The following is a 23984-nucleotide window of genomic DNA, read 5'->3' as shown; positions in this document are numbered from 1 at the left end:
TCGAATCCGCTATTTTTTGATCAAAGTATTCCTGGATATCACCTTCCACATTTGTAGCATCTCCAAATGGATATCTATAATCCTGCGATAATAAGCGAGTACTGATATGAGATCCTTTAAGGGCATTTTCAAGTGGAGCGAGGTAGCTAGTTTTGAATTCATCAGAAGTCATCTCCTTAAAGTCTGCTGTAGTCATTAGATTAGTTACAAAGTTAAGGAGCGGTATGGATGCCCTTGTTTCAACCGATACTGACGCATCACTCTTGGGTACTATTCTTTCTATTTTCTCCAGAGATAGTTCATCTGCTGGTATATAATTACGGATCCTTAATAAATGAGTGTCTAATAAGACCCTGGCATTTTGCTCATTATCGTTCTGTACCTTTGTAAAAAGTGCTGGGTTGATCCTGATGCACTCACTGGCAGGATCATCGAAAGCTATTTCCTTGCTCTCTTCCCCTGAGAAATACATACATGGCATACTAAGAGATAGTTATCTATACTATTTTTTGATTTGAGATTGATTTTATCTATGTCCTGTACATAGTCCAAGTCACTTAATGCTTTAAGGAGATATTACCTCGAAATTAAAAGCGCATGCAAACAGAATCCTAACATCTTAGGAGGTTCGGCAACTTCTCTCATCTTTCCTATCATAAGAATAATAAATTATCATATAATACTCATCAAGCCGATGAGATTATTAAAGATTTAAAGATCCAAATCCAGGGGGAAGAAGAAGTGGATCCGATAACCAAGCGAATGAAAAATTCACCCAATTCGGTGGAGAAAAGCTATGTATCAGAGTTAAATTCCTACAACCTTTAATAAAGTATGCTATTTCATTTTATAAAATACAAATACTGTCAGTTAAGATTAGTATCGTCTAAGTATTATCATGGAATGGGGAAATAGAGCCTTGTGAGTAGCTAGAGTGAGTATACACGTTGGAACGTTTGATCGTTAATTGAATAAATTCCAAAAAACCCTTACACCTGATATAAGAGTACATATAGATAAAGCTAATTTGTGCGTTCCCATCTAAAGCTAAGTGATGACACAACATAAACAGTCACGTTACAAATGAGTCATATTCATTATAAGCTATTCATTTATAACATTCAGGGATTAATATGACCTATTAAAAGCTTCCATATCATTACTTTCAATTGCTTTTAATTATGAACCGTGAGGACGAAGATCTAATTAACAAAAAATTCTTGGGATGTGCACTGTATTCTTACAGTGAGCCAGACCCTAATGAAAGGAAACAAATTGTAGACGCCATCGATTATAAGGCAATAAATCGTGACTTAGTATCTGGTGTATTTAACTTGATGGGCAGCTCTGCGGAAGAATTTCATTTTGCCATTGATGAGTATGACCATTTACATGTTTACAACCCGCGTTTGACTGACGGCAATATTGATGACGATGAAGAATATGAAAGAGTTGTTAAGAGGAAACTTCATTTATATGGTGCCGAGGTATTCAACTGGACCGACAAAGATGACTATGAAGAAATTATTAATGATAAAACATACCGGCATGTAGAAAAAGAGGCAAACCAGACAGGAGCAGGCCACAAAGTTTACGGCCCTCTTCCTTTACTCCTTAATTATACTGATGATATATGTTCATGCTGGGTACCACGATGTGTGGAAAGAGCGCTTCATAGAAGTGGAAACTATATCAAGCCAGATAAACAACGATTTCCTGACATAGATCTAGAATTGTGGCGATACCATGTTGGATAAAAGAAGAATATATGTATTCTTGTATCTTGAATACTCAGCAAAAAAGCAAAGTTTATATGACTGTCACATAGAAAGCTCCATAGTACAGTAGACAATGGCAGGAACTACGTCACTGGCTCTGAAACAAAGCGATGTAGCGGCTCAGAAGATTGTTTTATTTATGTCAGGTAACAGAAGTATTTGTGAAAGTGTTTCTGAGAGTATAAAAAAGAAGAAAGTCAACTGGTCTAGGGCTTGTCGTCTTCGTTTAAAATTCCTATAAAGCGATATGCAACTTTTACTTAAGTTTACATAGTAATTCTATTGTTATACTTGACTCACAGACTAATTGCGAGGATTTATGGATTGTTTGAATAGTGCCCCTATCGTACTTAGGCGATTTTCTATAATACATTTGGCTACTCTAACCTCATGTATAGTGTGCTACTACCTAAAATGAAATCTTCTACTTGGAAAATATTTCGAGCTTACAATACTCTTAAAATTGTGTGTACTTATAAGACCGGCTACTTACACAAACTGAAATAAGGTTGTATAGTGTAGTGGTTATCACTTTCGGTTTTGATCCGAACAACCCCGGTTCGAATCCGGGTACGACCTATTTTTAATGTCTAATAAAATAGACGAGAAAACAAATGTCGGTTGTGGACGCTGCGACATTATTTGTTTTTGTTTGCAAATAAACCCCGTTAGACGTAGTGTTGCCGTTTATCAGCATTTCTGTCTTTTTTCTTTTTATTTATTTATCTGACTGATTTTGTCACTAGCTTATAGAGAAGTACCAAGAGCTATCTTTCGAGTTATAAGATATAACAGGGCCCACAAAGCAAGAGACTAATAAAGATCACTATCACGCTCGTTGGTTGCACAAGATCACAAAGAACTACAATTTTTTTTTTTCTCGTTTATTTCATCTTCATTCCTTTAATCTGCAATGGAGGATAGCAGAAAGCCCACCTCACGGGTGATTGACTCCTTGCATAGTGAAATAGATGAATTGAAAAATGAGCTTGAAATAGCTCGGCTGGCAAAGGAAGAGTACAAAAAGAAACACCTAGTTGAAAGCAAGAAAAACGAATCATACGTGGATCAATTGGCAAATGCAAAGCACGAAAACGATATGGTGAATGCATTATTGAAGCGAAAAGAAAGACGAGTAGCCGATTTGGAAGAACAGTATAACGATTTAAATTCAAGCAATGAGACTTTGCTGTTGAACAATAAAAACATGAAGATCCGATGTGAAAATTTACAGGAATCGTCTGCCTTATCAACTGCTGAATATGAGAGATTAAAAATTGCTTATGATGCTTTGTTGGCCTCTCAAGTGGAGTATAAAAAACATTACCAGAAAGAAATTCATAATTTGACTTCACAATTCGAAAAATATAAGAAGGAAAGTTCTGAAAGATTTGAGTCCTTGTCAGATAACTTATCGAGTAATGACCGTGATATAGATACCCTATTGGACAGTTTGACGAATAAAAGGAAAACAATGGACAATTTGTATGTTAACAAGAATAGAGCCGTCCTAGAATTATTATCTAAATTGGCGAAAGCAGCGAATATACATGGTCACTCATCGAAAAGTATACTTCAAAATAACGTTGAAGTAATTCGATTCTTGGTCGAAAAATATCCAGAATTACAATCCAAATTATTACACCAAGAGAACTTCGACGTCGACTTAGATGAACTTTTAAATGAATCAAACGAAGCTTTGTCCAATTCTTCATTTGACGAAGAAGCCACCTTAATAAATTCTCCTGACCCAAGCAATGACTTGAAAAACCTTAATATAAAGTCTGGCCTTAAGAATAATAATATTCAGCAAAAGAAGAGAAAGAATAACAGCAAGAGGAATTCTATGAGATTCGACCTGAAGAGCTCACTGGATTTTGCGCAATCTCATTTGAATGTTCCTAAAAGAAACTCCAATCTGCAAAAAATAAGAAACACTAGCGGTGATTCACAGTCTCGTACTCCTACACCCCCTTCAAATATCAATGGAGATAGTTCAAGACGTGATAAGTCTGGAGCACCGAGTAATTCATTTGGATCTAACCGTCAAAAGAGTAATTCTAAAAATTCAAAGAGAAGATCTCTTTATATAGACAACAGTGCTAAAGCCTAACATAGTGGCTTCTTCGAAGTTACAGAATTCACACGGTCATTATCAAGTCATTTATTTTAGAAAGTATAGAGTAATAAATTCTAACCCTTTTCTTCTAATTAGAGTTCGTATATGGAAATAGTTCCATCTTCATAGCTTAAGACCAACAAGTCTTTTCTTGTGATGCTTTTCCGTTGTTTTATTAATGATCTATAAGAATTCGGTAATTCCGTGGCACTTTTATCTGAGTCTATGGTAGTTAAATTAGATAGCTTCAAGACATTTTTGGATTTAATAGCTTGTGCATTGGAATCCTCCAACGTTTCAACAACTGGTACATTACCCAGAATAGCAAATATCTCTTCAAAATCATGCGAATACCCACATACTTGACCATTCCAAAAGCCAACAACAATAATATCCCTGACGCTCGATATAGCTTGGATACCAGCCATCCTGAGTTTGACCTTATGTTGAGTTCTGTTTCGATAATCATGGACTATAATAGATTTACGCAGCGATCCAGATACAACGAAGCCATCCTCATAACTTAGGCTTATTACCGGTTCAGGAGTATGGGACGCATGCGCATAAATGAGATTAACCTTAAATTCTCTATTGATGAGGGTCCTTTCTGTAGCTATCAGGCCAGGCTGCTTTCGAAACATTGAAGACAATCCCAGGTTGTCACCTTGAGTATTTGCAGTTGAAGTTGAAGATGAAGATGAAGATGATATAGAAATCGGTTTTACATCCTCTAAGCTAAATCCAAGGACATGCCCTGATTCATAACCAACAAAAAATACAGTCTCCTTGATAAATAGAACCTTCATCACAATTCCAAACTGGTCTCTCTTCAAATCACTAGACGAGGGTATTTCTACTTCAATATCTTCTTGAAGTTTTATTTGTTTCTGATATAAATCCCAACCACTAAAGTTAGTCACGACTCGCTTCAAATTGAGCTGATCCTCAATAGATTCGTCCGGAGAGGCTCCATCAAAAATTTTGTAGATATCAAAATGATTTGAATCTTGTGAAGCAGGAGTAATCAAAAGGTTTTTACAGTAGTCAACGTTGCAAAAATTCAAGGCATTGACTGGAATTGAAACGCTATTTGGAACAGGAAAAATGTTTAATAACTCTTCCTTCTTCTTCCGCAATTGATCAGAATCTTTCACGCTAAAGTATTTCACATCGTTGAAATTCAGTGTAGGCACAGATGAACTAAAATTAGTGAAGCTAAGTATATCCCAAATCTTGATCTCAGAATCTTTTGAATGGGTTAGCAAGTAATTGTTGTCTAGCTGTTTAACAGTTATTATGCTCGAGTCATGTCCTTTCCAAGTGCCCATCGGACGCCTCTTATTTAGATCCCACCATATTATCCATCCTTTACTATCGCAAGAAACTAAAGAGGGCTCCTTACTATCAGGCAATCGAAATACTTCAGAGGAAGTTATAGCATTGGAATGTCCTCTTAGAGATACTACCTTCTTTAATGCCATGGAATTTAGGTTTATTTGATTTTTATATATGTATCGATCTCTGATATCGATATCGAGATGAGGCTCATACAGTCTACATTATTGAGAAGACTACAAGCAGTCTATTCACCATATTCAACACAAATGCCAGGGAGAATTAACTCTCACCTTTCGTTTACTTATTCATTACTTTTACTATGACGCCAATAGTCAAATACACTAATGCTATTTTTTGTTCTTAAAGATCTATTAGACTGGTTCTCTAAACTACCTAAAACCAGCCTTTGTGGAATGGCAAATTCATTCTCTTCACCAAAAGATGAAGACCGATCCGGTCTCAAGCTTATAAAGCTTCTCTGGGACTGAACTCTTTTTGATAAATTCCTGATGGATTTCGATAAATGTAAATTTGGCGCCACGTCTTTCGTCTCGGTCATAGAAGGTCCTATTGATTTAGCTAAATGCAGCTGCTTGGATACATGTATCGTCGAAGTAGACTTCAAAGGAAATGAAGACGGCGGGTTGTGATCGCTATTCAGTTGGCTATCTGAGCCTCTTGATTTTTTAACGGTAAGCTTTGGGTATTCTGATGATTCTTTCAAGCCTTGTGAAATCTCTAGTTCTCCAAAGATTAAACTACTACCCAGAGGTGATTCGATTCTAGATCCTAAATTTGAACGGTGTGAAAGCTTTTCCTTCAACGTATCCACGACCCAGCCCATTTCGTTTAGCTTGTTTCGGTAATTCAGCAAATATAGCTCTTTCTCTGCATTTGCTGTTAGTTCTCTTTCAAGGTCATATTCTATCAATGCAATCTTCTCTAACAACTCGTTGTTTTGCTGTGTAGACAGTTCTAACTGACTTAGAAGCAAGCGATTCTGTGAACTCACTGATTCATTTGCAATTTCTATGTCAACCAATTTCTCTTTTAATGACTTAATCTCGCATTTGTATGCACTGTTAAGATCATTATTACTGCTCTGGAGTTCCTTGAGCTCAATATTGAGAGACATTATTTTACCTTTCAATATCTGTATATCTTCATCTTTTGATACAAGGTTCAGGTTTAGTTTACAATTGGCATTTTCCAAAGTTTCAACCTCGTCTTCTAATGCCTGCTCTAATTCTTTACTCGACTCTTGAAATTCATCCAACTCACATTTTAAGTCTAAAACCCGCTGTACTATTTGATCTTTGGTTAAGTTTTCAAGTTCACACTTTAGAAGCTTCTGAGGAGAACCGGGGACCATTCACGCATCTATGAGTAGCCTGCTGAAGAATTCAGACACTTCAAATGTTCAAGGCTAAAGAGAAACTCAATGATCAAAACATTCAAAACATATTTTAAACAGATAAACATTCGCACTACACCCATTATACAGTTCAATATATGAACGCTTTTGACAATTTGATAAAGAGCATGCTGTATTCTCCAAAAGATTACAAGTTAGTCTAGCTTAAAAAGCCAGAAAAAACACATCCGGCTGACTGTTTGTGAGAATTCGTTTGTGATTAATACAACGTGTGAAGATTCTCTTAGAAGACTATCATCTATTTTGACCAGACATTCGAGCTCAACATAGAATAAAGCTTCTCTGAGGGTATCTAGAGTATTTTGGGCGATTTGAGGGACAATATAAACTCAATTTGCATCCTATGATTGTATCTTAATAAGCTTTTGCCAGGATCTGTGCTTACTACATATTAGAAGTTTATCAGCAGAGATCTCACCATGAAGATGATATCATCAGTAGAAGGAATTGAAAAATCAAATTCTCAGACAAAACCCATCACCTTGTAAAAGATGATGAAGGTATTTGGATATAGTATTCCTGAGTGCCATGTCTGTCGAGTTCTAAGCTTGGAAAGATAAAACAGCTTATGGCTCAAGCAGAAGATACGCGTAATTACCAGACTAAAAGAGTAACTACAATCACGATGGCATCACCAAATTCTAAGTGCACAAAACAACCATCAATTGCCAGTGTCGTAGAAGAACAACAATCCATAGGTTACCCTACTTTTTAAATATTTGACATATTCTTCGGACACCACTCTGAGCAAGCGGGTAACCCAAGATCAAATACAGAAATAGTTGCAAAATAGAACGAACGTTGTTAGGTTCTCAAGGATGGAGCAACAACAAGAGATAGGGGGAGCACAGGCACTTCTTCAGCTTGGATCTAAAAACAAGGATGAGGAGGATGTAGAGCAGAGAGAAGAAGATAGGGAAGATGAGAGTGATGATGCAGATCAGCTTGAAGACAAAAGCGAAGTCATAGAAGACCAAGCGGTCGAAGAGGACGATGAGGTGTCGGAATCTGACTTAGCTGAGGGCAAGGCAACTAATCAGCAGATTAATGATGCGGTAGAAGCTGCAGTTATGCGCTATGTGGGTGGTACGTTGGATGATAATAACATAGGCAAAAAAGGAAAGAGGAAGCACTCACAGTCTCAAGCGAACCAACTGCACGAGGATCTCATGTCGAATATTAATGAATTTAATCAATGGACAGGATTTTTGGAAGATGAGATAGGAGGAAATGGGCCCACAGGGCTGACCGAGCACACTTCTCAGCAATCTCAGAGTCACGATGACTATACTCAATTCTCTCCACGTACACCGAAAAAGCGGAAGAAGAGAAAGACAGGCCACAATGATATTGACCCTGAACTAACGGGCTTGGACTCTACCACTGAGCATGATCAATTGGTGCAAGCAACTATATTGGATGCTAGGGAGTTAGCGAAGCAACTAGGCAATGGTGTTCTTCATGATCATGATATTAATTCTCTTCATAATAGCTTGAACGGATTACCTTCTCATCAAGCCCAACAAGTAATTGCAGCTGCCACGGCAGCAGTACAGAATCAAGGCCAAGGAACATCAGAATCGGCCGCTGCAATTAATCAACTTGCTCAAGCTGCGTCTTCACTTTCAGGTAATGGAGTTGACTCGATTAACAGAAATAGACAATTGGCAAGCTCGGATAGTCGCAGATCTTCGAAGAAAAGTGATGATAGCATCATCAATTATTCCATGGCGAACGTTCAACCTGCCCCAATTCAACGAAAGCCAAAATTCAATCATTTAACTTCAGTGGAGGCTCTAGTAGAGGAGGCATCTGCGCAAGCATGCAATTGGTATAATAGCTTACCACAATCTACTGGAAATGGCCCCAGGATTTTTTCTTCTGAGGAAATAGCAGCTGTTGATCATTTTATAACTGGATACTGTCATTTGCATAAATTGACCCGAAAAGATATCTGTAATAGAATTTGGTCAAATGAAAGAAAAAAGGATAACTTCTGGGAATTGTTAACTAGAGTTTTACCTTACAGGTCCCGAGCATCTGTGTACAAGCACGTAAGAAGACAATATCATGTTTTTGACGTAAGAGCCAAATGGACAAAAGAGGACGACGAGCTTTTAAGAAAACTAGCATCCACTAAAGAAGGAAACTGGAAAGAAATAGGAGAAATAATGGGACGTATGCCAGAGGATTGTCGTGACAGGTGGAGAAATTACGTGAAATGTGGTGAAAACAGAGTCTTGAATAAATGGTCTGAAGATGAAGAGAAAAAGTTAAAGGATATTGTTACAGATATGGTATCACAACCAAGTGCGAAAGACAAGCAACAAGCGATTAATTGGACCATCGTCAGTGAGAGGATGAACGGAGTCCGCTCACGTATTCAGTGTCGCTACAAGTGGAATAAACTACTCCGAAGGGAGTCTGCGGTCAGATCTTCATTTATGAATGAGGAGACAAGAGTGTGGCTTCTACAAAAGCTTCTGAGACTTGGCTTTCAGACTTTAGAAACTATTGACTGGGATTACATTGCCCATTTATATATAGAAGAACGGAAAAACGCAAACAAGAAAGATGAGACGGATGACAACTGGAGCTCTTCTGATTTCAAAGTTGTGTTTGAGAAAATGAAGTCAGATTTAAAAGATCATAAAAAGCTATCATTACAAAGTATACTTCAAAGATTGCTCGACGAATATTATGGTAGAAGTAACTTGGTGGAACCAAGAGCAGCCAGCAACGACTTGCTCGAACAACATAATGACCATTCCCGAGGATCTCCACTGATTCCTCTTCGTATTTCTACTAACGAAGTATCTTCACATCTGAACTCGGGAAACGTTGATCCAACAGATCCAACTTCAATTGCAAATGCAGCTGTTGCTGCAGTTTCTTCAGGTGTCGACGGTGAAAATCTGCAACAAGACTACAGTCTTTGGAGATAGCAACCTTTACAGTTTATGTATAAATATAAGAATTCGTATATAGAAGATGTAAAGTAATGTTGACCCCATGTCTATTAAGATTTTTGTGTCACTTAAAATATTAATATATATTCTCATTCTATTCACTTCTTCTTTGCACTAGTGACACGTTAGATTCTAACTATGATCAACTATGACGATAGCAATGAAAGCATCTTATCGTTCTATAATTTAAAAACTGTTAATCCAAAATCAACCAAAGAATTAAATTTGAGTGAATACAAAAATATCGATTCAGACCAGTTGGATAACTTAACAACTGACGAGCAGTTTAATTTATTGAACAAATTAGTTCTTGAGGGAAATAGCAGCAATCCAAGTACTCATTTTAACGAGAGCGGAAATGATGATTATGAAGATCCATTAAGGGGAAAGGGATCCAATGTTATTAAGGAGTTGATTAAAAGGGGAATGATAACATCCTCCAGTGATCCAAAGATTGACCAGTACTTGATATCCTCCAAGAAGTTCGATAGTCACAAATTTTTGACCAGCATACATCAAGATACACCGATTGAAGATCTAACGAAATCTTTAAATTTTTTAGAAAGAAACATACAGAGTCAAACAAATCAGTTGAAATCTGTCATAAACGATAACTTCATCAACTTTTTAGATTGTAAGAAATCGATTGATGATGTTCTTATCGAATATAAGCAACTCAAGACCAAGGCCCAACAAGAAAGAGAAAGTAGCAAGGTTTTTAACCCAGCTAGACATTCTAAAAAAAGAGTGCAAGAATCATTGTCCTCAGATTTAGAAGAAGCAATCAAAGGTTTAACTTTGAATAGGAATTTGATGATAAGACCTATTGTGGAAAAGCAGTCAAAAGAAATGAAATTGAATAAATTAATTGAATTTATAAAAGCGAATAGTTTTTTCTTTGATCTACCTAGCAAGCTTGTTACATATCTTTCAAACCACAATCATGACCAATTTGTTGACGACTACAACAAATATTTAAAGGAGAGAGCAGACTTATTGATACATCATAAACAAGAATTCACAGAAGTTCTTGAAAAACTAGAGAAAGACAACGACCATTCGAGAATTAAGCAACTCGAACAAGAACAACTTCTAATAAATACAGCATTGTCAAAGGCATTTCTTGAAATTGATAATATTATTGCGGAATATAGGAAGAAAACATATAAAGAACTATTAACTATGGATCACCAAATTGGCAATGCCAATTACCGATCCAATAGTTCAAATACTAAGTTCATTGCCTTAGTTGACAAATTATACCAATTGAACGAGGGTGCTAACGGAAATAAAGTAAACCCGGTCGAAGATTTCTTAGATGCTCAATTAGATGGCATACAGAGGGATTTGGACTATCATGTAAATAAATTTGATAACAGATTTACGATGATGCAAAGAAAACTATTTGATTATGTTAATTCGTTTGGTGAGAAGAGGATCAATGGTTCTTACATCCGTTTCTTGGGAGAGAAATACGCCCAATTGGACGATTTTCTAAAGGCATCATCCTCTGTGTCAAAACAACCAAGGGAAGAACAAGAGAAACTAGTTATGGAAGTTTTTGATACCGAAGAGAACATAGACTTGTCAATTATTAACGAGACTTGGCTTGTACTAAGTAATTTTAGCACTTATTTAAGTGGCTCATTTCTGAACAGTTTGCAAAAATTTGTATCTAATTATATTCATTATGCTGATCCTTCCAATGGTTTTAAAGTCGATATCCAAGGTTCTATTCGTGACAAGTTTTTCAAGTTATTTGATCTGATAACGTCCTTCTTAGTGTCGCTTTTCAGCGAGGACTCTGGGGATATTAAGCAAATAGAATCATCACCAGGAAACTATACCCAATTCTTGCCCTACTACACAAACTCCCTATCGGCTTGCTTCTATTTATCCAAAGTTAATCATCAAGTAAACACATTTCTTACAAATATGGGAAGCTTCATTGTGGACGTTGGTAATGCAACCAATAATCCTTCTACAAATAAATTAATCGAGAGCCTAAGAAATGCTTGTTCTAAAATTAACCAAAAGACAATTGAGGCTATATGTGCTGTGTGGGTTAATGATTGTTCACAATTCTATGATTTAGAGAACTGGGATACGCAGAGCGATGTAAAGTCTGACCAGAAAAATCGTGGTGTTGCGGCCACTTATACTAAGATAGTGAATATCTTTGAGAACTATGAAATCTATATTCTATCTAAATTGACAGACGTGATTTTTAACAAGGACAATTCCTCCTCGAAAGTCAGGATCACTGCCTCATACCCGAGTAAAAGAATTTTGGTCAGCATTGAAATCCAGTTCATGAGAAGTCTTAATATCTTTGTTGATTCAACTATGAAGAGATACAATATGGAGGGAAATAAAAAAATCAAAGACGATTTTGAAATTTATAAGATATTAACGATGAATAACTTAGATATTATGGGCCGTGTAGTCTATCCAAGGCTCATTTTTAAGTTTGATAAGTTATTTGATAAAGAGCTTTCTAAACAAAATTTGAAGTTATATGAAGATATTGATAAAGTTAATGAGAGCATATTTCAGGACATTTTAAGTAGAGAAGTGTCATGGATTGAGTCAGCTTTAAGCAAGTTGTTTCACAAAATTCCACACACCTCGATTCATGATGAAGTGCTTCAAGTGGATGGTGTGATTTTCGAGATCCTTATTCATTTCGTTAAATTAATTCACGTTGTAAAGCCTTTGACAAGTTTAGAGATCTTTGTTGAAATTATTGATGAGTTACAAGAGTCTTTCATGAAAGATTTCTTGACTAATGTGAGGAACTTGGTGACCCTTCAATTTAACGTCGAATGGCTAAGTCGTTTGAAGTTTGACCTTAACTTCATCTTGGAGGTGTTTGAATCAAGTAGGTATTTGAAGTTGAAAGAGAAGTCATTGAAACCATTGCACTCATCATTGAAAATAATATCTGATCATGAGGAACTGGCTCCCAATGAGGCGGACTTTGAGAGAAGATTAGATCAAAGTTTAAAGCATTCCGAGAGCGAGTTCGATTGCTTTCTTTAATTCAAATTACATATTAATATTCAAGATTTAACGATTATATTAGAACCACTACCCATATAAAATATATTTAACAGTGTTTGAACGACCCGACTCTCCAAAATATAGTACCCAATTAAATAAAAATGCCCAATATATACCAAAATAAAATCATAGAAAATTAAATTGAAAAGAATTAGGAAATAGAACACAAACAAGGATATCAAATAAGGCGTATATATGTGTGTGTGTGTGATTACGCAAACTTAAATGAATCTCTTTAAAGTGTTCAGGATGATGCTTTTTCAGCACTCTCAACGATTTCTTCCTTCTTAGCAATTGAAGATCCAGAATCTCCAGAATCAGCAGCTCCATTTGCAATAGAATCCTCACCAATGTTGACGTGTTTAACCTGCTCAAACAAAGCATCTTGTTCTTCTTTGGATAACTCGTTCTTCTTCTTCTTCTTGAGGTGGTACATAGGATTCAACAGTCTCATAGTAACATTCTTCAAGAACGGCAAGTGTCCATGCTTTTCTTCGAACAACATCAAGGCTATAGTAGCAATAAGTGCAAGCCAGTAAATGTTATAAGAAATAACAGAACCGTAGGTTGCAGAATTTTGCCATCCTAACAAGGCATTGAACACATCCCAACCATTATCAATTTCTGGATTGCAGCAATTAACATGCCAAACCGATTTGGTGATATCATATGTACCAGGTCCAGATCCGTTTTCGGAAGCGTCACCTCCAGTCTTCTGGTTATAAACATAGTTCTCAAAATACCAAATTCCTCTTGAAAATAAACCAGCTGAGATCAAATAAAGAATTCCAGTGGAAAAGATCAAGAAAATTTGCATAGAGAGTGTAGAACCTGAAAAATACAAGATGGCACCAACCACAATACCAGCAATTAAACCAGTAATAACCGGAATAGGAAATGCCGTTGCAGGACTGGATAAACCGACACCACCAACGAAAACCACTGCTTCCAAACCTTCTCTTAAACAAGTAATGAAAGGTAAGATGAACATACAGTATTTCTTACAAATATAACCGATTTTAAATCTGTCTCTTTTGTTTGCTGGTGTCTTGATTAAGGCTTTTGCTAACTTGACTCTCCATTTCTCCTTCATCTTATTGATTCTCAACATCGCGATACCCATCATTGAGATCAATATAGTAGCAATGATACAAAACGTACCTTCCCAAATATCTTCAGATTTAGACCAGATATCGTTACCTAAAGAATAGAAAGTACCAATAAAAGCACAACCTAAAATCAAACAGACAATAACTCCTAGAATAGACCCTAGCCAAACTTGTCGACGTAGTCTCTTATAAGTTTTAGGATCATCTGTGGCAGAACCAAGTCCCTGCTTCAAGAATGCTAAAAGCACGGAAACCACAACCACAGCTTCCAATGATTCTCTGAATACAATAAAGAAAATCTGTGGATTGAAAACGTTAACCATAGTGACTTATATGTTAATTAATTAACTTATCAGGATTAACAAGATGTGATATAAACTACTTTCGTTCTCCTGGAACAATTCTAACCAGTACTAATCTTCTTTAATTCTGCTTTTCAGCTCAAGACTCTTACTGTCGGTATTGAAGGGTCTAACAAAACTACTGTATGTTCAATTCAATGGGTAATGGATCGTTAAGAAACAGAATATTGAAGAGAGAATTAAGCTGCGAAGGATCCTTTATAAACGGCTGGAACTGGAAAATTTTTTGGTATCTATTCGATCAATTACTATTTGAGATTCAAGTAACTAGAAGGGAACCAATGATTGATGGAGCCTGGACCGATACAGTGCTACAAAGGCAGACGACAAGCGACAACGATTGGACAATTAACCACTTTGATCGGCGATTGGGCAGAGAGCGACCTTATTCCATAATAAGGGATTGGCTAGCGCATAAAGACAAAGGAAGCACTTTAGCAGTGCTCGAAACCACACAGTATACTGCAGCCGGTTCTGGCCCGCCTTAGGAGTGAGATTGAAAAGTTTATTATTATGCGAGGGGAGCATTGGTGACAGATTTATGTCGGGAACAAAATGACGGGGAACATGTCGCAGACAATGTCGCTCGTAAGTGTCGCTATGTGAATGTCGCTTCAAGAATGTCGCCATATTACCATCTTTCAGATCGCGGTACTAAAAGCTCTACGTCTCATGATTGAAATCTAAAGTGAGCTAGTGACTTCCGATACCATCTTGTTCCACAACTAGTAACCGAAATTAAAAAGTTGTTTGTGAACTAATCAACTAAATCAATTGACAATGGCTGCTGGAACCTCAAAAGAGCTTCCTGCTTGTGACAACAAGGGCGTCTTTAGCAGCTTGACATCGATGTATACGCGCGTGAATAGTGGTGAAGAGGATATTGACTATGTTCAGTGCTTGGACAAATTGAAAAAATGGATTGACGAGGTACCGTCAGTGAACTGTTCGGCCATGTTGGCACGAGTTGTTGTTATAGTGCTACGCAACTTACCTACAAAAATACATGACTTTGCGTACGATCTCTTGAGTAAGTTAGGTGAGGGCAGTGGTGGCACTATAAAATCACAGACAGCTGTAGTCGTTCTGATAGATCTATTTGAAATGTTTCCAAATTCCCTTACGTCATTGATGAATTTTTCGGCCACTCAAGTTTACAAAGCGCTCAAGAAAGTTCCAGATAGTAATGTGAACATGGTTTATCTTTTGAATTCAATCACAAAAAATGCCACGAGAGCTGACATAGATGAAAAATTTCAGGCCAAGCTTTTAAAACTCGTCACGAAGAACATTAATTCGAAAGCAACTTCTCTCGACTTGAAATTAGAGTCTGGTAAACAAATCGACAATCAGAACATATCTTCAATAATCCTCAAAAGGAATTACATATTGGTTTTCAAGAATTTACTATTACTATCCATATCGTCTCATTATGAAAGTTTATTGTCTACATCTGCGTCGTCTTCTGCAGGCTCTAAGCTAAAACCTGAATCAATTATGATTCAACAGCATCAATTTCAAACCAATTTATTGACAACTAATGAAAAGTTTATTAATTTCGGTTTATGCAATTACAATAAGGACATCAGGATAGCAACTGTCGAGCTATTAGCAACTGTACTTTTGAACTTTGTTCCAACAGGCGACCAATTCAATGCTGTAACCTATTTGATCGCTCAATATACTTTACCTTTGGCAAACGTATGGAATGATTCATTAAGTGCAACCGTTGACACGGAAGCAGATTCTTTAACATTTATCAATAGGAAAGAAAAGAACACCTTGACGAGTCATGATAGTGAATTGATTATTCAAAACCACACGGGAACATTATTATTTCAACTGGGCATAGTGGAGACTTTGATAATGTATATCCAACTCGAGCAATTTCAGGATCCTAATTACTTATCATTCAACTTACAGTTTATCTTGGATGAAGTATTAACTAAGTTCTGTGCAATTAATAATCTGAAAAATCACATCCAAAATCAGTATTGGAATAAAACTTTGAAACATTGGACTTTATTTCTAGACTGGATTTTAAAGGAAAGTGGCTCCAATTGTCATGAGATTTTGGCTGAATATGTGCTATCGAAATTCAATGTTCATGGAAAAGTTGACGAAGAAAAATCACTGTCTACGTCATCTCTTAAAGAGAAAAAGAAAGAATCAGTTTTCAATTTTAACACCGCAAAGGGCTCTTTAAAGAGTAGGCAAAATTTTTTGAAACGTATCCTTCCTTACCATAATTCATACCAGTCGTATCTATTACTTTATATGATAGAGATACTTTTACCTTTTGGGATTGATTTCAGCTCTAGCGTACAGAGAAAAGAAGAAGAAGCTAACCAAAAAAATGAAGAAATCGATGAAGAGCAATCTCAAGAAAGAGTCTCCATGAAGCCGGCTTTTGTTCGAGATATCATTTTAAAATTGCTAATAAATCAAGATGATTATATCAGAAACTATGCCTTGAAAACACTTCTAGTGTACGCATCTTGTAACGAAATCGAAATCAACCAGTTGATTTTGAGGTTATTCTCGTTGGTTAACCAAGAACAACGAAGCGCAGAGACCAAAAGTAACTATGGTCATAATGAGGACAATATATCAAACTTGGAGGCGGTCAGGCTAATGAGCTATTCATTAGCATTGCTGTCTTTAATCAAACATTCCGATATAACACTTTTACAGAATGCCACGATCGTTAAAATATTGAGTTTCTGTACTCAAAATTTGAAGCACAACAATAATACTAATTATCAAACCTTTTTGAAGAACTCATCTTGCTGGGTCATTTTATCGTCACTTGTCACTTTTTATAATGATTCAGAAATTGTAAAGTTGAACTCTTCCCAGTTTTTGGTCTTTTGGAAAAGTTTGTTGACATCACAATTTATAAGTTCATCTTTAGATTTAAGCAACAAAGAAGGTCAACAAATTGAAATAATAGAAAACTTGAAAATGAGAAACTTTAGTTTAGTTTGTCTTTTAAACTATTTGAATTCAGTCAAATTGACTCCAGAATCGGTTAAGCAATTGAGATTTTTATTAACAAAATCGTTCAACTATCTCAATTATTTGGAAAGCAATATACCAAGTATTGGCCCAATCACAAATTTCAGTACCATACATTTTAATGAATCTGATTATAATCCCAACTTAATTAATAATATCCAATATTCAAATTACAGTGCTAACAAGAAGCTTTCGTTTGAAAATATGATGATTAGTTTGATACTCTACGGAAAGAAGATATTATTGCTAAGCTTTCTCAAACTTGTGACATTGCTGTCAAATGATATTAACTCTAATATTGTTTTATTCCTTATGAAGGTCTTCAGCGACTCTAAAACATTTTCCCGAGTCTCATCTGAATTCTCCAAGGAGAAGTCTAAGGCTTCTCGAACTAAACCTAGTTCAAAAATCGTTAAAGATTATGACTCGGCTGATATTATTTTGTCTGAAGATTATAACTATTCGTTTGGAATAACAAGTAAATTTAGAGCTAGATCTGCTAATATTGACGAGCTTTTGATTAAGTTTCATGAAAATTTGGATGACAATAAAAGAGTAAGTGATATCTCTTATAAAGACACATTTCAAAAGGACGTCGGGCAGATTCCTGACGGTTCCATCGAATTACCTCTCGAGAACCAATATCAAGCTTGGTTCGATGCCTTTGAAGAACTCATATTTAAGTCTGTTGATAATAGCATCAACTATGACCCTAATATTTTCTTGCTTAATAGGTATTCGGTCTATGAAATGTATTCTGCGAACTTGACTACTTCACTAGTGGATTTGTCAGTCGAGCTTTTTCTGCTTATTTTCCCACATTTAAGTTTGAAGATTCAATTTTCTTTGTTGGAACAAATGAGGAATTCAGTAACTGCTCAAGTCCTTGACCCGCTAAGACGTACAGCTACTCATGTTAATGCATCTGTTGCATTACATGGTGTCTTGAGTAACGCTTCGCATCGAAATTATAGCATGGATCAAGAGATTGTGAATGTTATTCTTGATATTTTAGAAAAACTTGACAACAAGGCGAAGAAAATCGTGATTATAAACTCAGATTCAGTTGGCTTAGCTTCTGGTTTCTTAAGTGTTCAAAAATCTGGCGAGTTATTAAATAAATTTGTTAATAATATCGTCCAGGATGTCAATCCATTTCACAGAGGATGGTATATTTTGTCTTTATCGAAGATATATCATACTCAGCATTTGAATTTCAGTGAAGTCTACAGCGTTGCTTCACAACTCCTCAAAGATTCAAATCCTGTAGTATACTATTTCAGCTTGGAGGCCGTCTATAATATACTTGAAAGTAACTTGGATAATCTTCATTTAGTTAGCAAACTTTTGGACACTCTTCTTGAAAACTACTTGAATGACGATTTTGGATATGTTGTTAAAAATAAGGTGTTAGTGAATCTCAAATGTAAATATGGAAGCATGGGATCTTTGACTAAGTTGGTTCGCTTAATAGTCAGTACCATTGGGCCCAGTTTAAAGGGTTGGCTTGCAGCGGACAAGATTAAAATTAGTAGCTTCATTATTGCCTTAAGTGATGAAATAGGGTCATGCACGATCGAAGATGCTCTTGAGCTGTATCAACACTTGCTACAATTATTTAAAGAATTATTAATCTATGATCCAAAGCTATTCAGTTCAGATCTTACATATTTGACTGAGTTCTTGAATATGATAATTTCTAAAAATTTGAAACTTGGTATCACAAGTATCAGCCCGACATCAATCAACAAAGAAGCTATTTTTCCCTTCAACACAAGCTTTGATTTGTATCGATCAGCTTATGAGTGCTATGTACAATTAGTGAAGATTAAAGGAGTCGATATTTTTACCAAAGAAAGTGCTAAGTTATTCTGGGTTTGTATGAACACGAAGCCTTGTCCTGAATTGAAAGAATTAATATCTTTGTGGTTGGATTCTAGCTTGGAGATCAATTGGTTGGCAACTTTGAATTCTTTATTCAAATATCCGTCTAAGAAATTACTGGGTCCCTTCATTGAAATAAATTACCAGCAAAAATTACTTCCCTTACAGCAAAGACTGAAAAAGAAGAAATCATCTAACCTCGACTTTAAAGATGAAGAAATTGAAAATATCGTAGGCGAAGATGGTGAGGATTCAGGTAAAAATGAGCCAATAACTTGGGAGCTCAAACTTTTCATATATGATTTGCTAAACTTATTGTTGGAAATTGCTCACCGAAGTACACCACTTCTTAATCAATTGACACCACGGATACAAGACATTGTAAAAATTTCTTTCTTAGGTTCGACTTCTCCTATCAAAGAGATAAAATTGAAAGGTATCAACTTGCTTGACAAAACTCTTGGACTCTTTGGAAATATGGCCGATCCCTTATACCCTGGTGTTTCGATATTGGAGCAACAGCAAGCGCAAATCATTAGTGCATTGATCCCTTGCTTTAACGCGGATAGCGATTCTCAAGTCATTGTCCATGCAATCAATGTCTCCTCTAAATTTATCAACCTCCCTCGAATTAAATTTTATTCGAAACAACGAATCTTGAAAACCTTAATTTTTTTGCTTGAAGAGGTTTCTTCTAACAAATTTTTAAAGTTCGGATTTTTAGAAGATATGTCTGAGTTCAGCAGGAAGTCAATCCAGTTATCTATATTAAATTGTTGGGCATTACTAAAAATTGACTCTAAGGAAAATCCTGAAATTGCAGAGCCAGAATTCTTGGATGTTGTGGGGAAGTATTCTGATTTATTGAATCCTCTATGGATTTTAGTGTTGAGAGACTTTTCAGCATTGAAATATAATGATAATTCAAGTAAAGAGTTGGAGATTTATGATAAGTATTGGTTTAATTTCATAAATGTCTTGTCTCTTGAAATTGAACAAGATAACCAGTTTGCGAAGAGATACCTCTCTGATGATGCACCAAACTTTTTATTTGTATTACTAAGTCAATGCGTTGAGTCGCTCATAAAGAATAAAAATGTCCCAGAGATCTTACTGTCACTAGCTAGATTAGTTGATAATGAAGATCTAGTGGACTTGATATTTAATGATGAAATATTTGACGAGTTAGTTGATCTTTTTGATAGATTGATATTATTGGATGATGACACTGAAGTACAATGCAAGTTAAATGATATAATTAATAGCATTTTGCAGACTTATGTACTGAGCCATCCTAAGTCCTTTGAAGAAAATCACGATAAATTACTTGAATTAATTAGACTCAATATGTTACCATTGTTCAACATGTTTCCTTTCTTGAGGGCGGATTATGATGCAACGAACGCAGCCCAAAAATTAGCTCTTAAGCATGTTAGCAGTGCCTCCAATTTGCTCATTTTTAAGAAAGAGTTACAGAATTTGGTAGATATGATATCTAAGTTTCCGGAAGACGTAAAAGGTGATCTTTACTCTTGTATTTTGTTTATTTTTGCTAAGATATACGAGTTCGGCAATGAACTTCTAATTCAAACATTGTTGCCACATTTGAAAAAAGTTGTTACGGAGTCTGCCAATCTTAACCAGAAACTTGTATGGACATTTGAAAAAACTATTTCCACTCATTTCAAAATAGATTCTACTAAAGCTTATACTGTTCTTACCAAGATAGTTTTAATCACGAACGGCAATGTATCATTGGACGATGTTGATTCTAAAGATTTGGCTAAGGCTTTGCTTGAGATGGCAAAGTCGAAGGAGACTGCTTCAATTTCATTGCACTGTGTGAAGACGTTAACACAGTATTTTCTGAAAACTGAAAATGAATCACTGGTGTTGAGATACTTGGTCAGGGACGTGGTTGACCTACTCGTACATACTTCGAGTAACGAAGATATTGATCCTACACCTTTCTTTGAAATGTTATTTTTATTTTCCAAAACCAAAGTAAAAGATGAGGCTAAGCTTTCAACCCTATACTCCATAATTATACCCTTGTTGATAAGGTTTAATACGCAGTTACCCAAGTCATATTTACATGAAAGACTTATGTTTCTAGTTCAGCAGAATTCTAACTGCTTTAAGATCGTTGTGAATACCGTTATTTCAAAGACGCAGAGGCAGTCAGCAGAGGAGCTACTTATGTATAAGAAAACTGACGAAGACTCCACGAATATTCTCGAAGATGAGCCTGAAATACATCTAAAGACGTTTGGTACTTAGTTTAGATGGACCGATATAAGTCGTGTATATAAGAAACAAACTATATTTATATATCGCGTTACGCGTAGGCTCTAATAATGTCTTGAGATGAATTGAATACAAACAAAGAAATTAGTTGTGACCAATGTACTAATAGGATGACTGTAGATGCTGGAATTGAAAGGTCAATTGATCTTGATGGTATATCCTTTGGAAATTCCAGCTTATTTGGTGGAGAAACCGCCTATAAAAGCCCAGATATTGATCCCTACGGAAGCAAGATCGAGAATAAGAAACAAAGCGAATCTTATTATAATAAGAAAGGAGAAACTGAAAGCTTGCTGGATGAAGGTTCAAAGGCAGTAACCTTATTGAATGGTAAAAAAATAATCTTGCGGAAGAAAGTAGAACTTGATGAACAGGAAGTTTTCGATGAATGTGAGAGCACAGCTCAAATATTTTCAGGTAAATCGAATGATCTATTCACGAAAGCTAACTTGAGGAATGCAGTAAAAGAAAATAGGAAGAAGTTTCCAGAAGCTAGAAACAAGACACAGAAAGGGACGACTAACCTGGTTTGGACAGAAAAATACAGACCCTCCAAATTTGTCGAATTATGTCCCGCAGGTAACGACAAACAGTATAGATTAGTTCTGCGTTGGTTGAAGAAATGGGCTTCTATAACATTTCATGAGGATGTGAATGTCGAGGAGCTGGGAGATATATTTGGTCGTCCTCGTAACAAAATACTTTTGATCCATGGTCCTGTTGGAATAGGAAAAACAGCAGCTACAAATGTCATAGCACGGCAATTAGGATACTCCGTTCAAGAATTAAATGCTGCAGATAACATGAGCTTACCCTCTTCCCGAACTTCGGATAATCAAATAAATGTAAGCAAAGGACTCAAGTTGAAGATCGTAAATGCATTAACTACAAACTCAATTACATCCAAAGGTAAACCAACGTGTCTTATAATAGATGAAATAGACACCACGCCTAATTCAAACGAAATTATCAAGATATTAAATGAACTAGATCAGGCCGATAAAAGGACCATTGAACGAAAATATAAGCGTGCTGCAGATGGCTTTGATTCAAAAGATAAAAAGAACTCGAAGAATAAAAAGAATAAAGACTTTTTGTTGAACCGACCCATCATTTGTATTGCCAATGACTTGTATGGCTCAACTGGTAGAAGCAATCCGGGAATGGAAAAGTTACGTAGAATGAGTGATATCATTCCTTTCAGAAAGCCTACAGTGGTTCCTACTGCATCAGGGTCTAAAGTAGGAGGTACAGCATTAAGATCAATAAAAGAACATCTTGTTAATATATGCAATCATGAGAAATTGAGTCTAGATTATCAGCAAATTGGAGACATCGTTGAAATATGTGAAGGTGATATAAGGGCATCTCTTAACTACCTTCAGTTTAATGGGCGTAAAATCACTACGGAGACTGTTAGCGATAATGGACAGGCACCATCATCAAGGAAAGATTCGCTGGTCTCGTGGTTTTCTATGGTAGACATGCTATTCAAGAGAGATGCCCACTTGTCTAAAGAGGAGAATTTTGATGGCTTGTTCGAATTTTTCATGAATGGTGGGGGGTTGTCAATAGTGAGTAACAGCAGTGCTTTCGAAAAGGTTGTCAAAGGCTCCTTTAATAGATATCTTGACGTGGTTCATTATTCCGACGATTCATTGAAAAAGCCAAGTGAGCTAAGTGATTGGTTGGGTTTTTATGATGAGATGTCAAATCGCCTTTCCAGTCACGATGAATACTTATCCTTGGTAGGCCTAAAAATTTGGTCTTTATTTAGTGAAATCAAACCTGTTAAGAATCACGAAATAGAGTCACTTATACCCAACTCTAAAAGCATCGATTTTGAGAGCTATGAGCTTTTGAAACAGAACAAAGAGATTTCAAAGAGAATAATAGAAAAACTGCCTGTGAATACTAGACGAACATTTGGAGGAACAGAAAATAACAACACCTTTCCCTGCTATATCCTTCCATATATAGCGAAGATGCTAACCCCTGAGAGCCCCATCGATAAGGCGAAAGCGACGGCACATACATTCCCAAATTTCGAAAGGAAAGTGATCGCTAAGATGTCCCATTTAATAAATGGCTTGGCCCTAACTTTAGAGTCAAACAGAGACCTAGAGACCGGAAAGTCGACACTTCAGTTTTGCCCTGACATAGATTCCTTTAGCAACTTTAACTCTGTTCCTGTTGGACTGAAGTCTTCTGTTATTCATGTACAAATGAAGCGTCAATGGCTCTTTCCTCTATTTAAGTCAGAGCTTGAAAGAATAGAAATGAGCAAGAAGACCGCTAATATGTCGGCTTTGCCAGTCAAGCGTTCTGTGGAGAATAACAATGCAATCGAAGAACAAGAATCGAAGAAGAGAGTAAAGTTGAGTAGCAGCGTGGAGTTTTTCAAGGGAAGATACGATGATGTTGCTGGCAAATTGACTGAAGGTGTCCGTAATGAAGGTACCAGTTCGAAAATTTGGGTTAAATATAATGAAGGGTTTTCCAATGCCGTAAGAAAGAACATCGGCTGGAGCGATCTTTGGTTACCTTGATATACTTAGTCAGTTAGTTATACATAGATTTTGCAACAATATACATTTAAAGC

General features: G+C 36.2%; 10 protein-coding genes across 10 annotated transcripts; 6 read left to right on the top strand and 4 right to left on the bottom strand.

The window, feature by feature from the left end:
- On the bottom strand, positions 1 to 475 carry PRCAT00006178001 (uncharacterized protein; the record flags this gene model as incomplete). The annotated part of the gene is made up of 1 exon (XM_062956306.1): positions 1 to 475. A coding segment is annotated over one exon (475 nt), but the record flags the coding sequence as incomplete, so codon positions are not given.
- Positions 476 to 1181: 706 nt separating this feature from the next.
- On the top strand, positions 1182 to 1757 carry PRCAT00006177001 (uncharacterized protein; the record flags this gene model as incomplete). Its single annotated transcript, XM_062956305.1, has 1 exon — positions 1182 to 1757. One exon carries the CDS (start codon positions 1182 to 1184, stop codon positions 1755 to 1757), a length of 576 nt encoding a protein of 191 aa, XP_062812822.1.
- A 934-nt stretch (positions 1758 to 2691) lies between these two features.
- Positions 2692 to 3891, top strand: SHE3 (She3p; the record flags this gene model as incomplete). The annotated part of the gene is made up of 1 exon (XM_062956304.1): positions 2692 to 3891. One exon carries the CDS (start codon positions 2692 to 2694, stop codon positions 3889 to 3891), a length of 1200 nt encoding a protein of 399 aa, XP_062812821.1.
- Positions 3892 to 3989: 98 nt separating this feature from the next.
- PRCAT00006174001 (uncharacterized protein) lies at positions 3990 to 5378 on the bottom strand (the record flags this gene model as incomplete). The annotated part of the gene is made up of 1 exon (XM_062956303.1): positions 3990 to 5378. The coding sequence occupies one exon, from the start codon at positions 5376 to 5378 to the stop codon at positions 3990 to 3992; it is 1389 nt and encodes a 462-aa protein (XP_062812820.1).
- A 158-nt stretch (positions 5379 to 5536) lies between these two features.
- On the bottom strand, positions 5537 to 6607 carry PRCAT00006173001 (uncharacterized protein; the record flags this gene model as incomplete). Its single annotated transcript, XM_062956302.1, has 1 exon — positions 5537 to 6607. The coding sequence occupies one exon, from the start codon at positions 6605 to 6607 to the stop codon at positions 5537 to 5539; it is 1071 nt and encodes a 356-aa protein (XP_062812819.1).
- An 881-nt stretch (positions 6608 to 7488) lies between these two features.
- PRCAT00006172001 (uncharacterized protein) lies at positions 7489 to 9615 on the top strand (the record flags this gene model as incomplete). The annotated part of the gene is made up of 1 exon (XM_062956301.1): positions 7489 to 9615. One exon carries the CDS (start codon positions 7489 to 7491, stop codon positions 9613 to 9615), a length of 2127 nt encoding a protein of 708 aa, XP_062812818.1.
- A 162-nt stretch (positions 9616 to 9777) lies between these two features.
- Positions 9778 to 12681, top strand: SEC5 (exocyst subunit; the record flags this gene model as incomplete). Its single annotated transcript, XM_062956300.1, has 1 exon — positions 9778 to 12681. One exon carries the CDS (start codon positions 9778 to 9780, stop codon positions 12679 to 12681), a length of 2904 nt encoding a protein of 967 aa, XP_062812817.1.
- A 265-nt stretch (positions 12682 to 12946) lies between these two features.
- Positions 12947 to 14134, bottom strand: PRCAT00006170001 (FTR1 family protein; the record flags this gene model as incomplete). The annotated part of the gene is made up of 1 exon (XM_062956299.1): positions 12947 to 14134. The coding sequence occupies one exon, from the start codon at positions 14132 to 14134 to the stop codon at positions 12947 to 12949; it is 1188 nt and encodes a 395-aa protein (XP_062812816.1).
- Positions 14135 to 14953: 819 nt separating this feature from the next.
- PRCAT00006169001 (uncharacterized protein) lies at positions 14954 to 21355 on the top strand (the record flags this gene model as incomplete). The annotated part of the gene is made up of 1 exon (XM_062956297.1): positions 14954 to 21355. One exon carries the CDS (start codon positions 14954 to 14956, stop codon positions 21353 to 21355), a length of 6402 nt encoding a protein of 2133 aa, XP_062812815.1.
- Positions 21356 to 21492: 137 nt separating this feature from the next.
- On the top strand, positions 21493 to 23931 carry CTF18 (Ctf18p; the record flags this gene model as incomplete). Its single annotated transcript, XM_062956296.1, has 1 exon — positions 21493 to 23931. One exon carries the CDS (start codon positions 21493 to 21495, stop codon positions 23929 to 23931), a length of 2439 nt encoding a protein of 812 aa, XP_062812814.1.
- Between the last annotated feature and the right edge of the window lie 53 nt (positions 23932 to 23984).

The sequence above is a fragment of the Priceomyces carsonii genome (genome assembly GCF_900007245.1).
Source record: "Priceomyces carsonii strain CBS4050 genome assembly, scaffold: Debaryomyces_carsonii_scaffold_7, whole genome shotgun sequence".
Classification (NCBI taxonomy): domain Eukaryota; kingdom Fungi; phylum Ascomycota; class Pichiomycetes; order Serinales; family Debaryomycetaceae; genus Priceomyces; species Priceomyces carsonii.
The sequence above is the reverse complement of the archived record's forward strand: the minus strand, read 5'-3'. Positions and strand labels throughout refer to the sequence as shown.